The sequence below is a fragment of the Echinops telfairi genome, unplaced genomic scaffold (genome assembly GCF_000313985.2).
Source record: "Echinops telfairi isolate 266 unplaced genomic scaffold, ASM31398v2 ScPeMD7_25;HRSCAF=90, whole genome shotgun sequence".
In the NCBI taxonomy this organism is placed as follows: domain Eukaryota; kingdom Metazoa; phylum Chordata; class Mammalia; order Afrosoricida; family Tenrecidae; genus Echinops; species Echinops telfairi.
The window spans coordinates 5,452,673-5,470,835 of NW_022103922.1; the positions used below are offsets into that span (position 1 = coordinate 5,452,673).

Genomic DNA, 18,163 nt, shown 5'->3' on the forward strand with positions numbered 1-18,163 from the left:
AAATATATGTGTATGTGCAGGTGGGTGTATATATATTATTTAGAGAGCCCTGGTGGTACAGTGGTTACATGTTAGGAGACTAACCTCAAGGTCAACAGTTCAAAACCGCCCACCGATCTGAGGGACGGAGATGAGGCTTTTGAAGAGTTACAGCTGGTACCAGACGGGGCAGTGTTTCCTTCTGCTGTTCACGGGGGTCACTAGCGGTTGGAATTGACTCAATGGCACCCAGCAACAAAAGAGCTACAGCCTCGGAAACCCACAGCGACAGCTCCACTCTGTCCTCGGGGTTGCTAGGAGTCAGCATCCAGACTGGAGAGCAGTGCGTCAGCTACGCATCCTCCATCAGCAAGCAGGGAGGCCAGCGTGCGGAGCAGAAGTCTAGTCCAGGGACAGGGCGGAGGTGCTGGCTGGGCCTCCATCGACTGCGCATTCAGGTGACTGCTCAGAATAGCCCCTGCCCCCAGGGTTTCCTCCTGTCACCTGCCATTTCCCGACAGCATGCACATTACCACATGGGCTCTAATCTGCCTCTTTCTTTTAGGGAAATGGCTCTTCAATCCGATCCTCAGTCAGAAGCTCTTTCGGGATGTGCGGATGTGTTCCTGATGGTGCGGTCTCCTTTATGGGTTAGTGGACGTCTCCTCCACGATCCTATGACATCTGCAGATGTTTTACCTTGTAATGAAAACCACAGAGCCGTGACAAACAAGAATCCCCGTGGCTCCTCCAACTCAGGTGGCCCCAAACTCCCCCGAGAAGCTTACAAAGTGCACGGGAAAGCCCCCTGTCAGGGGAAGACTCAGGCCGGGCCACCTGAACTCCCTCACTGTCCGCAGGCATGGACCCTGGAGTCGTCCCTGCTGGGAGACTGTGCGCTCGGCTGTATACGGTTCAGGAGCCCTTGACACCATGGGGGAAGTGGCAGCCCCAGAGGTGAGCTAGGGCAAGTCTTCCATATGGCATTTGGGTTTTCACAGGCCAGGGGCGGAATCTCCGGGTGCGAACTGTTGGGAGACGGGAGTGGGTCATTTGAGCTTTGGGGTCCTTGTGCTTCATTTTCTCTTTGACGCCATGGAACAAACGATCCCGATGGGATGGCTTGCCAATCCCTTCCACCTGCAGTCTTGAAGAGACACTTCCTCCACTGGCCGCATGTGTCCTCCGTGCCATGGGTGGCTGGCTTAGCCAAGGCCCGTCAATCAAGAGTCCACAGGGCCCTCTTGCTCATCCCATCCAGGGTCGGTTGCCAACACCAGTCCTCTGCACCCAGTGAGCAAGCGCAACTGCCCCCGGCACGAAGCTTGTGTTGTTCTTAAAAAAAGACAAGGATGAAAAGGGTGTGTCTGCAGCAGTCTGTCTGCTTCTCTGGCATTCATACTTCACAGACCCCGCAGGGGGCCAGTCCGCAGAAGGAAGATGGCTGCAGATGGATTTTTATGTCCCGGTCGAATCTATTTCTGAGAGCAATTACTAACACACCCAGACTGCAGGGCTTTCGATAGCTCGTTAACCTTCAGCGCTCTGGGACCTGCCTCATAAGGAGGCTGTGGAAAAACCTAGGTCTTGGCCACCCAGCCCACGCTTGCTATTAAAGAGTCTCCCTTTCAGGTTTTCATGCCCGCGAAAAGTTGTGAAGTTTCCTTACAGACTGAAACGCAGCCAGAAACGGACTTCCACTGCCTTGGATGCAATCGGGAAGGCGTTTGTTCCTCAGAAGGTTCGAGTAGACGGTGGCTTCTGAAGCCGGCTCCTTTTTCTGTTCCTAGCTCTTGTTATTTTACAGCTGAATCAAATTCCATTCTCTTTGCACGGCTCTTGCTCTTCAGCACTGCGTGGACTGTGGGGGAGCGGGGCCCACAGCGGGGAGAATCAGCACAGGAGATGTAGCCACTGACAAGGAAAAAGCACGGCGGCCACAAGACGAGGGTTCTTTGCCTCAAGAACTCACGAAAACCAGGCTTGCTGTTTGGTGCTGCTAGACACAGGGCTGCCGTTTGATCAGAACTGGGCCCGTTTCCTCTTCTACCTCCACTCCACTCCATCACCAACTCCACCTACACCTCCACCACCTCTCTCCTCAACCTTATCAGATACTATTCTAGGGTTTATTCTTTTTTCCTTCTATTTATTGTTTTAGACACCGTCTTCACGTTTATCCCTGGCCATAAATAAAGATACAAGGTTTGGCCACTGAAGAAGATACGATTGGAGACCTACTCATTAAAACTGTGAAACCCTCGTCGCAGCATCTGTTAAGGAACAGCCAATCCTGAGCCCAGCCTCCCATCCAGAAGACCACTCCCCCTGAGGATGCTGACGCTTGACAAGTGGCCCTACACCCATTCTCTTCCCAGCCAAGATGTCTTGCATCCAAACAGTCTTTTTTTTTTTAAGGGGGAGGGGGGGAGAGAAGATCTGAAAATGCTGTTACTGTGCCTTAAAGTCTTACATGGGATGCGCTTCAAGGGCACACACAAGGAAAACCCCCGAAAATCAGATGTTTAGTTTCACATACAACCAAGGGCTTTCATCTGTGATCCACACTACCCTCTCTCCATCTCCTTGCTCTTCCCCTGCTCAAACAGCTCGAGCAAGCGAGCGCGCTCTCTCTCTCTCATCTCCAACCCGCCTCTCTCCAGGCTCATTAGCATTTCTCAGGCCACAGGATGTTCTCATCAATGACACCTCCTTTCCCCCTAGGGGCTCCTCCTTCTGATTGATTTCTTAACTCCTCAAAGGCAGCAGGGGCCAGCACAGAGCAGGGAGCCCATGGGTGACGCGTGGGTGGAGGCTGCACTGTTCTCTCTGCCGCAGGGGCCCAGAGCCTATGTTGCCATGGCAAGCTGCCGTGGAGAGACACAGGCAGAGCCTGGCCGGGCTGACAATTCATCCCGGCCAGCTTCACACGGGGCATATGGCACCTTGCATGGACACCTCCTTTCCCCTACCTGATACGACCATGTGCCCCGCCGGGAAGAGAACTTCTAACTAGTCACAGCTGAGCACTCTGGGCATGCAGAAATCACTCACCTCTTAGGGACTCGTCTGAAAAATGGGACTACTGGCGCTTTGGTAGTCACACGGCTGCCGGGCCCGACGAGACTGGTGTTTTCCAGTTCAAACATCTGTGATTCTATCCACCCACCCATCCATCCATCCAACCATCTACCACCCACCCACCCACCCGCTGATGCTTCCATACACCCACCCATTCATGGAGCCTTCCTCTCTCTTACAGCTCTAGCAACTACAGGCCTGTCCACCAAAGTTGGATTCAAAGAGAACCCGAGAAGTCCCCAGTCCTCTGCAGGGCTACCGACTGCGCCACAAGGAACAATTAGGGGGGCATGGAGATGAGCCTAGGAGGGACCATTCCTTAAACATAGTCGATGGCGAGTTTCTCCACTGGGAGCCTGCTTGGGTACCCACCTTGCCTTCAAAGGCTCTGTGCTTCACTTTCCTGTCTGAGTGGTTTGGGATGGAGTGGTTCACATCATCGGACCCAATGGGCCAACTGAGAAGTGGCACTGCAAGGTTTGGGATCTAGACAGAATCACTGACGTGCTGGATCACAGTGGAGATGGGTCAACAGCGAGAGCATGCCAACAGCATCACCATCTTTGCCCATTGGGGGTACCAGAAAACCAGGAGCCCGAGACACAGAAAGAAACACATTGCTCTGCCAGGCCAGCGACCCTCCCGCGTCTACCTTTGCTTCTGCTGCATGGGCTGCTGTCTCATGGCCATGTACTGCATGTCTTCCTGTAGGCGGTTGAGGGGGGACTCTGGCTTGACTCGAATCCCATAGTAATGATACTTGGAGTTTCCTCTTCACCAAAGAAAGGACAGATGGCGGAGACACAAAAGGTTAGTTAGAGCAATAGTCATCATATGGGCTGTCCATTTAACTCCCGAATGGGGATGGGGTTAGGGTGAGGCGTGAGGAGTCAGGTCACAGCAGCAGATCAGTGTTCATGCGTCTAGGATTCATCCGTCCTTCAGAGAGGAGTATACTTTCACAGTGACTACATTTGAGAACACAAGATTAGGGTTCCACTCAATCGGTGATGGCTTAAAAAGGCCCCCTGCCTGTACGCGTTCACTTAAATCTCAGTGTCTCTGAGCTCATTCAAGGTATGTTTTATTGGCAAGTTCACATTTGTGTAGATGAGGGGAAGGGGGGGGTGGTTCTGGGGAACCAGACAGCAAGGCGGGCAAAGAATGACGGTGACCCCACGACACAGCCATTCCCCAGGGAGCAGTTGACCAAGCAGACTTAAGGAGGCGGGTGGGGGGGAGGGGTAATTAAGAATTGTAATTCTATCATTTTTGGCCAATTTCACGTATTTGTGGTTCTCCGTATTCCCAGGGTGGCAAGAGCAGAGACCTTTACTGCGGCAAGATGGTGGGGTGAAGCCTGAGACCCCATCCCCCCACCCCCCAAGGACTGATCCAGAGGAAGGAGCAGGCACATATTCTCCTGACTCTTAAGTGTGGTTTCATCATCGTGCGAGCCTGGTGAGCTGAGTGTGTAACAGACGTGGGGAAATCTCTGCGTGAAGATGTCAAATTTCCATCCTGGAATAAAAAAATTTCCCAAATGTTCATGAAAAAAAAAAAAAAAAAAAGGGATGTTGTTCATGAGAAATGACAAAGTTTTGCTCTGAATGGGATGTGCACATTCTTGCGGGGGTGGGGGAGAGCATATGAAATATGTGCTTTTCTGCCAGGAGAAAATAGCCGTTTCTCACCGTCTACAGAGAGCAGGGCATCTGTGCTCCTTTACTTTGTTTTTACCCAGAGGAATGCAAGGGGGCGGGGGAGGCTTAGTACCACATGCAAAAACTACAGGGGCATGTTATTTTCAAACTGGGAGGACATCCATCAGATGAGTCCTATAGGCTAAAAGAGACATTAAACTCATATTAATAACAATGCCAGCCTGGAAAAAAAAAAGCCAGGCATCTGCATGCCTGCAAAGCATCAGTAAAATACAGGCTACATTTCAAAGGCAGCAGAAGCAGATGTGCAAAGCCTTCCATTTGGATGGGTTCAAGCTCGTCCCCCACACCACTGGTGGACGAAGCAGCACACACACACAGGACAAACAGCACATACCCTGGTGGCCGTGTTTCCTTACAGACTGGGGTAGGGGCACGGGGGTGGGGTGGGGGGCAGGACGTAGGGCAGCTGTGCTGGGACAGAATGGGGGACCAGGCGATCGAGCGGTGGCTTTTGGGGGACCCAAGGCAGAGGGAGTGCTTGCTGCGCTTCTCCTTTGCCGCGCAGTGTTTGGGTGGGCAGGGGTGGGGTAGGGGGAGTGGAGACAGAGCCCTACTGGGGCAGTGGGTCAAGCAATGGGCCCACTAACTCAAAGGTCTGAAGTTCGAACCTACTAGCCACCTGGTGGGAGAGAGAAGGGACAGTGGAGTCCCTGAAGAGGGACAGCCTTGGAGGCCGGGCTCTGCTACGTCTAACGCCCCACAGGGCTGCTGCAAGCCAGAATCGACCCGATGGCTGTGGGACTGGCTTCGGGACTTTGGGATCGCGGAGGGGATTTCTTGAGTCCGCTAGGTCTTCCTCTCCTTGTACTTTGAGCGTGAAAATGTCCAGACCTATTTCCCAAGGAGGGGCGATGGAGGGGAACCACTCTCCAACTGGGTTCAAAGAGGGGCCCAGGCCACCTTCCTTTAGGAGCCAGGTCATTTTATTTCTTGTCCCCTTTGGGTTAAAAACGTGCAAACAAGGCTAGCTCTTATTGGATGGATTTACCAGACAGGTTCAATGATGGTCCCAACCCACTGCCACTGATCACAGCCACCCTCGGTGGCATTTCTAAGGCCGTGGGGCAGACAGCCTCATCTTCCTCACGCAGCGGCTGGCTGGTGAGGCTGAACCGCTGACCTCACAGCGCCAGGGCTCCTTCCTGGCTCCCGACTTTACTCATCCCATGCCCTGGTTAGTGCTCCCTGTGGCCCTCCCGCCCACTGCCGGAGTCCCGAGGACGGAGAGCTGGGCCTTCAGAAGACAGTGTTTGTTTAAACACTCCCAGAGGGCTCTTCTCCTCCTCAGCTCAGCTTTCCAGCCTTAATTTCAAATTGCTAATCCAATTTTCAAAGGACCAGGAGACCTCATTGTACATAGTGAGCGCGGGGAGAGGAGGAGACTGAGAAAGAGCATCGTGGCCATCGGACAGTGAGAGGTGCGAGAGTGCAGTGTGGACTTACGGAGTAAGGGTCCTACTGTTCACAGAGCCCACACCCCACCCCCGCCGGCCCGCCCGCCACCAGTTTGTCCCTTTCTATTTTAAAGCCCCGTCTCCAGATTTGAAAGCAGCCTCGAAATAGGACCCACCGAGGTCCCCTGGGTGACAACAGGACAACAGTGCAGTGATTAGAAGGTTGAAAAACACCCAGAGTTTCAAAATACTGGCCCCGTACGCACCAAGCCATCAGGTAGGAGATAGTCAGTTAGGGCTTCTGGGGTGGGGGTGGGGGAGCACTAGGAAAACAACACCCCATTCCTCCCAACTCCCAGGGGAGTGAAACGAGTTCCTCTGGTCCACAGAGGCTCCATCCTATTCTCCCGTTTCAAGTCTACTTGCCTCTGAGGCATGGATAGAAGAGAATACATTGATGGGCCAATCGGGGCCCCTGCCACCAAAGGTAAGCCATAGCTCAGGGGTCTCATGCTCAGTCCCTGTGGGCCTTGGGGGCCTCACTCCTCTCTTCAGGAGAAGTTTCCAACAAAATCCACGGCCAAGGCTCTGTCGTGTTATGAACCGAATGCTATCGACTGGATGGTTTACAAGGTAGTGGTTTGCAACTAGGTGAAGAAGTATCGGCCACCGGCACAGTCCGAGTCAGGCTTGATACCCTGCTCCGTAAGACTGAGGTGAGCAAAGCCAGGCACGTGCTCTGCTCGGGCCCTGGGAATTACTTTGATTATGCCATTTTAAAAACAAAAAAGATGGAATGAGGAAAGGGTAGCACTGCTAGGTGCTCTTTCCATCACGTTTTGACTTGCTAAAAATCACTGACGCCACTTTCCAAAGATGGAAAACCCAGAGAAGCTTCTTTGCCTGCCGCACTGGCCCCGTTTTCCCTAGCGCCCAGGCACTCTTCCACATGGAAGAGCAACAGAACACAGGCCGGGCTGACAACAGGCCGAAGGGGATCGGGTCCTTCCTGAGGGCTTCCGAGAGGCCCGTTCTGGGCGAGTTTTCCCATTGGCTTTGCATCGATCTTCAGGTATGAAATGAAAACAAAGACAGAGCGCAGCTTGAATGCCTTACTCTGTCCAAGGACAAGCGCTGTTTATACAAACAGTGAGCTGTGCTTTGCAAGAAGCAAGAGAGGCCGGGTGGGCTTTCCGTTTCTCATTATCCCTTTACTCAGCAGCTCCAGTCTGGTGGTTTTCAAAACGGAGAGGGGGTGCTAGGTGGGTTTCGAAGCATCACATGCAAACCCAGGTTCACGGGCCTGACCTGCTGCATGGCAGGTGGGGGGTGGGGAGGGAAGGGGGGCTGGTAGCTAGCTCTCTCCCAGCCCAAACAATACCCCCCCACCTCGGATCTTTTTACTAAGCAGAGTGGATTTCATTTCAGGTTTGTATTTTTTAATCTTTAGGTATCATCTGTAGTGAAGGGCATCTGATGAAACCCCACCCACCCACGCACCCACCCACCCAAGGAACAGATGCAACAACACAGCTACTGTTCGGAAAAGAAAAGGAGAGATGAGGACACGACCTCTGTTTAGTTTATTGTTTTGTCTTTTTTCAGTACTAACCTAGTTCCCAATCGCCTGGTTCGCAGCCCCATAAAAATGGACCGTATTAGTTTTCCAAAAGAGGCGGCATTGACTGGGTCCAGTTTGTGTTCCTGACAGTGCCGCAGGTAGTGGTTGTACAGAGTGCTTCTGGGAAGGCTGACTCCTTCTGCTGTCTCGTAATTATCCAACAGCCACTGGAGCTAGTGTAGAGAAGGCAGAGTCAGCGGAGAGGGACCAGGCAGCTCACCAACACACCACAAACACACCGCAAACACTATGTGAACTGACACTCGTGGGCAAGCCCTTGGGCGGAGAGCGTATGTGGTGCAAAGACCCAAACCCAATGGAATGGGCTTTGGAAACTTCCAGAAAACACTGGAAATGGCTGTCCACCACCACTCTTGACCACAAGCAGGTCCATGTCTTGGGCTACTCCAGCACATGTCAATGGTGTGCTGGCTCTTCTGTAGGGATTGCTGGTTTGGAGACAAATAACCTCTTTGGGGGAGTTCAATTCATCCCATCACCTGACTGTAGATTTCGAATCACTACAGGATAAACCCCATTAACCCAGCCTGGCAGCATGGCCCGGAATATGCCTTCTGGGTCAGGTTCTTACAACACGATAGCAAGAGTGAGCTGCCCTGCACAGTCAGTTCTTCTATCCTGGCTCTGTTCATTTTCATAAAGCATTCCATGTACGTCTCTCAGGTTATAACAAGGTCCTACAATACTCGGATTGGCTATCGGGGTGGTTACTGCGGCACAAAAGGAAAACAATGAGGGCCCAGAAGTAGAGGTTGAGTCGGTGGGGATGGAGATTTGACGCTAATGGAAAAAGAATTGTTCGCTCCAGCTGTCTGGAGTTTCCCACCTCAAAGACACAGTCTTTGATGGCCTCCGAAGGTAGGTGACAAGGCTGGTACACTAGAAAGCAGTATTTTCTTGGTCTGCAGTACACCCTTTAAAGATTCATATTGTGCCGTGTGCATTTGAGAGTCCATTGGGGGAAGAAACGGTTTTAACAACATCGGATCGCGATTGTACAGCATGGAGTTCCCCCTTTATTTGTGCCTTCTTTATAAAAGGAGAACCCACGCGACGGACGCCTTTTCTGGGAGGCGCACGGGAACTCAGCTCCTGGACAGCTCCTCGCAGGGCACCAGAGGATCGCATGGATACGGAAAATCAATGTTAACATGTCTGGGGCGCCAAGCCTTGCCTGCCAATCACTGCCACACGATGCCCATGCGCTCATCGAGAGGCAGTGACACTATCTTGTACGACAAGTTAAATGTGAATTGGCAGAGCCAAAATATTCACGGGTTGCGCACCAATTGGGCCACGCGCTAGGCACGGCGGAGTGAGGGTCTCGGCCCTTGTCCTTGAGGAACTCAAGGTCAAATCCTGAAACCCACACTGTTTGGGGTCTTGCCGATTACGCTTCCAGATTTGCAGTCAAACTGGAAAATGGAGCCTGCAGACTTTCAAGGTCATGGTGAGTCCTGTCAGCACGTTAGCCTTTGATGGTGACATGCTGAATGTTATGTCCAGGTGTTTGTACGTACTGCTTAGGCCATTGTTGTAGCTTATTAGGTCCACCTGGACTGTTGGTTTAGGGGGTATGGCCATGAAGCCAATCTCTAGTTAGGGAGACGGGAAGTCCCCACTGGGTCACCTGCGCGTGCAGATACAAGCCGTTCCTGGATTCCAGAAAGACTTCTGCTCCTGAGTCTTGCCTTCGAGGCTAATTGGTACTTCAATTGGAGCAGCCAGGTATGGTTTGTATCGGGCTTCAGTCAGTCAAACGTGTGTGTCTGTGTGCAGCATGTTGTGCACTTTTCTAGGTGTGAAGGACGTGAAGGGTGCCTCCAGCAGGAGAAAGACACTTCCACACATGCAGTGCTGGTGAACCTCACACAGGATTGTCTGCTGGTTATCAATGGCACCTCTGGTTCTTAATGCGATACACGCTTTGTGGGTAGGTTGGTGACTCCTGGGTTGCACAGAAGCCGGGAACTGCTTACACTTTCATTTAAACCTCAATATGGCCTCTGTGACTTGTGGTTACGTGTTGGGCTGTTAGCTGCAAAACCAGCAGTTTGAAACCGCAAGCCGCCCAGAGAGAGAAAGACGGGGCTTTCTAGCCTCCAGCACGAATTCCAGTCTCGGGGAGGTACTGGGCAGTTCTAACTGGGTCTGTAGGGTTGCTGAGTCAGCACTGATTTGATGGCAGGGAGTTTGGCCAATTTTCTTGGACTATTGCCTCAGTAGCATGAACAATCCTCTCCTATAAAATCCTAGAGAGAAGACACAGGGTTCATTTCCAGGAAGGGGGTGGGGGCTGAAACAATGATGAGTCAAAAAGAACAATTTTGAGAGGAAGCACCGAGACTCCTGGTAGCACCCAGGTTTCCACGGTACCTCGGAGGATCAGGAGTGACAGAGAGGAGACTGACTTCCCTTCCACAGGTGCGTTTATTTGCAGTGATTCTCAACCTGTGAGTTTTGACCCCTTTGGGGGTTGAACAACCCTTTCACAGGGGTCGCCCGATTCATCACAGTAGCAAAATGACAGTGAATGAAGTAGACACGAAAATAATGTTACGGTTGGGGGGTCCCCACAACACAAGGAACTGTAGGAAAGGGTTGTGGCATGAGGAAGGTTCAGAACCACTGTGGGTTTAGGGTAAAAGGGAAGAGGTCAACTGGCTGGGAAATCAAGTATTTTGGTTCAAATCAAGGCTAGTGTTTTACCTCTGAGAGTGGGCCTCCTGAGTGTTTCTTTTCTACAATTTAAGACTGTTGTTGACTTGGAACATGGCTCAGGAAGATGTCAGGTTTAAAATTCAGGGGTCCACACCGCCCGAGCCTTTTCTCCGCGTGCCTCAGTGGGGGGGGGAAGGACCTAAAAGCCACCGGCTCACCTGAGTAGTGTTCAGGTGACCCCGGTGAGACATCTCAAAATCCACTGCCACCCAGTTGATTCTGACACACAGTGACACTGTAGGACAGGGCAGAACGGCCCCTGTGGGTTCCCAACACTGTCACTCTTTATGGGAGCAGAAAGTCTTGTCTTTGTCCCACGCATGGAGCGGATGGTGGTTTCAAACTGCTGACCTTGCGGTTAGCATCCAAAGTATACCCACTGGGCCAGCAGGGCTCCTCTGATGAACCCCACTGTCCCCAAATGCTGGCTCCTGTTCTGTGAACAAGCACTAGCTAGGGCGGGAGCCCACAGACTTTTACTGGTATATTTAAAGCACCACAGAAAGCAAGGCAGGCCCCCGATATCGAGAAATAGAGGAACACCATGCCGGGGAATCCATCAGGCACCCAGAACAATACGTTTTGGGAGGGCACCTGGGTCTCATCATACTTTGCAGCTGAACTAATTGGGTGCCACATTTCCAAGTATGGGAACCGCAATTCCTGTAAGTAAAAAATGGCAAAAGCAGGTTTGCGCAGATACGCGCACACACCCAGCTACCCCCCAAATGATGCGGATCAGATATCCAAAGGATAAAAGCATGATTTCCTAACAGAGGGGAGAGACAGCATGCCAGTCTTTCTTCCTTTGCCTATGAAGACAGGAAATGGTCATTGAAGGGGGCATGCATTTATCTGTTTATGCTCAGAAACAGAAAATCAATCACTTTATAAGATGAGCTCTGTAGTCAAAGGCAAAGTAGTCATTAAAATGGCCTGATATAAAACACTTCAAATAGAATATAACGCAAATGAAAACCACCTCTTTAATTAACCAAGGATAGAAATAAGAATTCTCCACAGACTGCCTTCAGGACGCACTAGTCTCCTTGCAACGCTTACTTAAAGGTAACGACAACAGCCAAAAGTGAACCTTTAACGCGTACTCCACAATCATCAGAGTAAAGGAATACAGTATCTTATTGGAGAATATTTTACAGAAACTCGTGGTAAAATATCTGAAGGGGCTTTACCAGTGAAAACACAGGCACACATTAAAGTTAAACATAACAACAGAGTCTGCTCCCCAGGTTAAGTAGACCCACAGAGCAAGCGTTAATCAGGTCATTCTAAACTGGAGAACAGCTTCAGAGGACTGGTGGGCAGAGAGGAGGTTTGACGGCGTTGGCTCCGTGGTCCTGTGCAGTGGCCAAGCCAGTGGAAAGAGCTAGACTGATCGGAGGGCAGACTGATGGTTCTTATCCTAGTTTTACATTCTGAATGGGTCTTCCTTTCTCTACCAGCTATGATGGTTATGGCCCCTCCCCACGCCCAGTTCCCTTGGCTAGTTTGAGAGGGTCCCAGGTGGCTCCTTGGGTGGTTCGCACAGGAGCAAGGTTGGTACTGCGGCTCAACCCGTTTGACGGCACATGGCATTGCGGGTTCTTTTTCAGGTGCCCGGGGATCTCCTGAAGGGGCAGATGGAAGTGAAGGGGCCACCGAAGCCCTGGAGGGTAGAGGTGGCCCGGCAGCAGACTGTGCCGGGGCCCATGGGGTGACTTGCCAATCGCCCACCCATCGAGGGCCCCCAGAGTCAGTGGGTCGGATGACTTGGAGCTTTATGACAGGCTGTCATCTGCACTTTCCACCTCAGGGTGTGACCTGCAGGTTTTGACACAATGATGACACTGGGAGTCAGTCACTTCACTGTGGAAACAGTGCGAGAAAGCATTGATTCTGTTGTGGAATGAACTTGGAAGTGAAGTGTAACCCCAAAGCACACACCCCGAGAAACCTTGGCAAAAAACCCAACTGTTTCCTGGGGGGGTCATCTTCCACACACATTTACCGGGACAGGAGAACTCAGCACCCGGCACATGTAGGAGTTTAGAGTTCAACTATTACTTCTTTTACTGGCTTATAAACTGTCTGCTAAGGTATTTGTTTACATGTATGATGAAAAAGCCGATAAACTACCATAGGAACTTTTAACCTTTACCTTTAAAGCCTGATTATTCTACTAATGAATTAACATAAGCTCATTTAAGGGTGGAAACCAACATAATTGCATCTTTCAACCTTTGCATTTAATCTATTAATCAGGACAGATTAAAGAAGAGAAACAGTTCTTATTTTCCCAAAAGGAAACACTGACTGACAAATAACATATATATTTATGTTATTTATATATAATTTTTTTTCATTTGCCAATTATTATCTAAATGTAACATTTGGCATTTTCCCCAGGACATTATTATCAAGCAGGCTCACTTTAAGTTCAGCTCCCTGATGATGTGTGTTTTGGCAGGCCTTAGGTCCGGCATAAGTTTTAGTTGCAGGGCACAAAAGCCGAGACTGACTGTCTGTGACGCATTGGCTCTGCTTTGAGCTGGATTTATCTCAGCAGCCTAAATAGAGACAAATGTCACGGGACTGTGATTTGGTGGATTGTAGAAAGCATATAAAGCAGATGCCCAAAGCGTCTTTAATAGACTTTAAATGGGCTTACACACACACACACACACACAAACACACACAGAAACATGATGGGAACACTGGGAACAACTGAATGGACCCGTCTATGATTCTAAAAGACCCCCGTGGAGCACCATGCAGTCCCTAAAGGCCAGCTGACGTCGCTCCCCACTGGGGGCGCGAGCTCAGGTCTGCACTGCTGTGATGAGACGCGCAGACGGCATTTGGGCCGAGCCTCTAGCCATTTCTCCAGAGTATCTTCCTGCATGAGCACAGCGGAACCAGTTTCCTCAATTACAAAAGGGGGGCGACTCGGTAGAATGCGGCAAAAACCAACCCGAGGTACACATCTAAGACACAGGGAGACGGAGGCTGTCACCCTTGGCTCGGACGCTTGGAGGGGAAAGTGTCATCTGGTCTTAAAACCCAAGTCTGTGAGTGAGGGACACGGAGAAATGACATCCTAGCCACGCATTCCTCCTAGAAGACAGGAGGCAGGGTCGAGACCCCAGAGCAGAGAGGAAACTCCATGTTCGCACACGCATGCACACACGCACAGGCATCTGGAGATCAGTAGGGATGGGGAGGAATACGTGTGTAGAACCAATAACAACACAAGGAGACAAACTTCCCCTCCCACACTGAGGGCTGGGAGAGGGAAACCTCTTCTGGCCCCAGCTGATCTCTCCTCACCAGACCACCATGGCCGCCCTGTCAATCAGAGGTCGGTGGGCATTCTCCATACATCCTTAACAGAAGCCCCTGGAAATCAGCAGGGCCAGTGGGTTCCCCAGACGGGAACAGTTGATGAAAATACCCTCCGAGTGCCCCCCCAACTGCCCTTGTCCTTCTCACACTTACCACGGTCCTAGGGATGCTGCACCTGGTGACAGGGGGCAAGTTCACAGCACCAGGGACCTCGCTTCTGCGTTATCTCAGTCCTTAGCCATCCGTGTCTTATCTGCGGGCGCCTTGCTTCTCTGGCCCGCGTCCACTTCTCTTTGGGGCTGAGCTCGTTGACAAACTCACTCGTTGACAAACTCACTTCCCCACCCCCTCTCTTCTGACCGGTCAAGGAATCGTGCTCCAACAATTCACTACTGGGTTCAGCATGACCGATCTGGGGGTTCCTTTAGATTGCCCCCCTTCGTGTTATTGCTCATATGTGCAGCCATGGCTGCTCCTCCATCTCAGTTGAAGAGATCATTATTGATCCCATAGTAAAAAACCCACTAAAATACGTTTACATGCATACACATACATGTACACACACACACACACACACCAAACCCCGCATTTTGAAATGCTTTCGAGTCTCCAATAATGACATTTTACAAATCACATGGCGGCCTGGTAGTAGCTGGGGAGGGTTAGATCAGCCCCAAACGGTGGAAGAGCCTAGCAGACGGGACACTGGGGGTGGGGGAGGTGCTGGTGCTCTAATTCTCAGGTATCCCACTGGGCCAAACGGCCACTAGGTGTGACGGAGGTCATCGGGGCTGAAGAAAAGAAGGTTAAGAAGCAAAAACAAATGAGTAAATAAACCAAACAAGCATTTAGAGGCAGGCAACGCATGCAGAACAAGCAAGAGGTTAGGCGACAAGAAGGAGGAGGCAACTTACATGGCTGTTGAGGAGAGAGCTTCTGTGAGTGGACAGACCGTCAGACTTTTGCAGCGTCTCGATGGCCATTTCGATCTGATAATAGATGTCATTAAAAAGAGGGCTCAAGACAAGATCGTAATCAAAGGCTAACCAGAGAAACTTCCACAGCCTTGCTCCAGCCCAATTTCTTAAGCAGTGGTAGCGGGCCAGCAGCACTCTCTACAATGTGTGCGCCTCCCCCCTGCTGGGTCCCTCCCACCACCAGAAGATAAAACAAAAAATATGCACACTAGGAACAAGCTTAATAACGAAAGCAAACCTTTGGGCACATCCGGCTATTAGGGACAGAAGGGGGTGGGGGCCGAGGGAGTGCAGGAGCCCCGTGGGCTTTTTCTGGCAATGAGAGAACATTCCACTTGGACAGTTGGAAGGCACCAGTGTGGGGCACCAACCTCCCTCAATGTCCTATCGATCACCTCCCACCCGGAGAGCAGTCAGTAGTTGTTCTATTCTGACCCGAGCGGACTATCACACAGCAGACGCTGTGTTCTACAACTGGCATTTGTGTTTCCGTGCAAACAGGCTCAGACACCTTCCCTACGGTGGTGCTGGAGAAATGGAGGCCAGCCCGCTCTTCTTCCTGGATAAAAACTCGGAAGTGAAGTCATTTGGAAAAACCAACGTGCATATGGGAGCATGGCCCGTGCCCTGTGCCTCTGGGTAGGGAGGAGAAGCAAAGAACAGAAGAGACAGGAGCAGTGAACGGAGAGGAACCCAAAGCCAGAGAAGAGGGGGTGCCCACAGAAGCAGACGCAGCCCACGTCACCTCGGCCTGCCACCAGGGACCCTGACACCTTCACTAGCAGGTGCAGAATTCTTGGTAATCTTGTAGAACACCTTGCGGTTGCTGGAACCATCCCATAAGGCGCCCGGCACCTTGGGCATGCTTCCCAGGCTCTCCAGAGGCCCTGAACAGTTCTCCAGGGGAAACAAACGGGACTGGAATGTCACTGAATCTTCCCACCAGCCCTTGGAAGCCTCCCTCGTATTAACACGGTTGGCAGAAGGTTTTCTTTCTTTTTCTTTTTTGTCTTTTAAATCACATTCTACCATTTGAAAGGGAAATGAATTTCATTCTTTTTTACTTTTAACAAGCTAATCCAATTGACCACCCCGTATAAGCAGTTACACTGTAATACTCACATACTCCAATGTCTAGAAAGCCATTTGCCCTGCAGTTTATAACAGCCATGAAAATGAAGGGGTGCCTTGGCATTTTAACACACTGCCTCATCCTGGTGGGGCGAGCACCGATGGTGACACCCACAGCTAGGTGTCCCTCCATGCTGCCAAGCTGTCCCGTTAATTCTGCCGGAATGCTACCACCCGACATAAAGCTTTCAGGGTCAATTATATCAGCATTAAATAACATTTTCTTTCACGTGACTTCAAAAGAAATAATAACTCTACCATTATTTTATGTAATTTCCATGTTACTGCTTCTTCCCCTAAAGTTAATAAGATGTAATTCTGCATACAAATATGTTAGATTAAGGAACGAGAGACAAATATGCCTGAAATAGAGAGTGGGTTAATTCCTAAGGATGTGTAATGCCATCTACTCAACTGTTAACACTGTTTCAGATCTCAGAGTTAACTGGCTTCTACAACATTCTCTCTGCCCAGTGCAATAGCGATTCTGTCCCACATGATACTCGAAAACACACCTAGGCGGGTGATGTGACACCACTGGAAAACAACACATCTCAGAGGGAGTGACGTACAAGTAATAAATAAAAAAGCACTTTATGAAAAGCAGAATTGTAAAATATCTGGGTAGGACATCTCCTAAAGGCCAAGCCAAAGCCACTGCCATGGAATCAATCGGGACTCAGAGAAATACTACAGGGCAGGGGAGAGCTGGTCTCTCGGGTTTACCAGGCTGTAAATCTTTCCAGGAGCCGCCAGCCTCATCTTCCGTGGGTTTGAACTGCCAACCTTGAAGTTAGCAGGCCAGTGCTTAACCATCACACCACCAGGAAAGCTCCCATCTCTTGCCCAGTTGGTGTTGGCACGCCCAATGGAAGAAAGCACTGCCCAATTGCTATGTGTGAGCCCATCGCTGCATACACTGTGTCTGCTCATCTCACTGAGAGTGAACTCTCTTTGACTCTTGGGGTAGTCTCACTCCTTGGCCAGCGAGTCAATGCTGAATCACACAGCAGGGTAGAACTGCCCCATGCGCATTTCTGAGGCCGTAGCTGTTTATGAGAGTACAAAGCCCCGCATCTCTCCCTTGGGGCAACTGATGCTTGTAAACTGCAGACCTTTGGCATCACAGCCGAGCGTGGGAGCACTGGCCAGCAGGGCTTTGGAGCAGCTTCAGAAAAACACACATAAGGACACTTAAAAAGTTTTGCATTCAGTTCCTGAAGCCCAGGCTTCAAAAGATGCCAGGGCTTTGGGCAGTCCAATGGGCAGAAGTGGGCATGGCTATTCTGGGGAGGGAGAGGGGCTGCATACGTCCAGAAGGTCAGAGAGCACAGCGCTTGAATTTGGGGTGATGGGGGCAGGTTGCTCTTCAGGACCAGTCGGTGAATGGAAGAGATCCAGAGAGACGAAGTGCCAGCAGGCTCAATTCCGTCTTGGAGAGGGGCAGCCAGGGAGGAAGCCGGGTCACGTGCCAGGTTGCTAAGTGGAGTGTGTCCATGTTGGGACAAATGTCCCCGCTGTCAGGTATACCCAGGGGGTGGGCTTTGCTAGGTACTGTTTCTAATGCAAACTGTAGGCACCGGCTCAGGAAAGCAGAAGTGGCCCCACTTGAGTGCTGCAGATGGACAAGCGAAGCCTTAAGGATCAAGAGCCTGAGAAGAGATTGCCGTCCACTGGGAAGTGGAGAGAAGATGGAAGGAAGGAGCATGAAGGAGAAGTTAAACGAGGCAATTAAAATATGGGGTAAAGCGATCATGTGCGCAAACTGTGATATTAGCGAGTTAAATGAACTACTGATGCCACCCCTACCAGTTAGGCCATCTCTCGGCCTGCTGTGGCTGTACGAGGTCTATGGGCGTCTTTAGATAGGAGTTGGGTAGAGGAACAGAGAGATGGGGTAAAAATGAGCTGGGCCAGACCCTTCAGGGAATTAGGGGTAAGTTGCAATAGACATGTTAGGGCTTGAATTGTGTCCGCCCCAAAATATGTGTGGAAACCGCAATCTCTGTACCTGCAGACAGGAAACTGGGGGTCCGTTAGTTGTGCTAAGGAGCCTGGTGGCATAGTGGTATGCACGCTCAGCTGGGACCCCCAAGGCCAGCAGTTTGAAACGACAAGCCATTCTGAAGGAGAAAGACAGGGCTTTCTATACCTGTCAAGAAAGAGTTC

General features: G+C 51.0%; 1 protein-coding gene across 2 annotated transcripts in view; it reads right to left on the reverse strand.

Annotated features, from left to right (window-relative positions):
• Window positions 1-18,163, reverse strand: part of RFX3 (regulatory factor X3) — a 176,905-nt gene that overhangs the window by 57,292 nt on the left and 101,450 nt on the right. For both annotated transcript variants that reach the window (XR_006680000.1, XM_004714454.2), the window contains exons 5-7: window positions 14,801-14,875; window positions 7,794-7,975; window positions 3,713-3,832 (exon numbers count right to left, since the gene is read on the reverse strand). Coding sequence is in view for 1 of the 2 variants with exons in the window: in XM_004714454.2 (XP_004714511.2) it covers window positions 3,713-3,832; window positions 7,794-7,975; window positions 14,801-14,875 (377 nt within the window). In the remaining variant the exon portion in view is untranslated. The remainder of the gene's footprint in view (window positions 1-3,712; window positions 3,833-7,793; window positions 7,976-14,800; window positions 14,876-18,163) is intronic.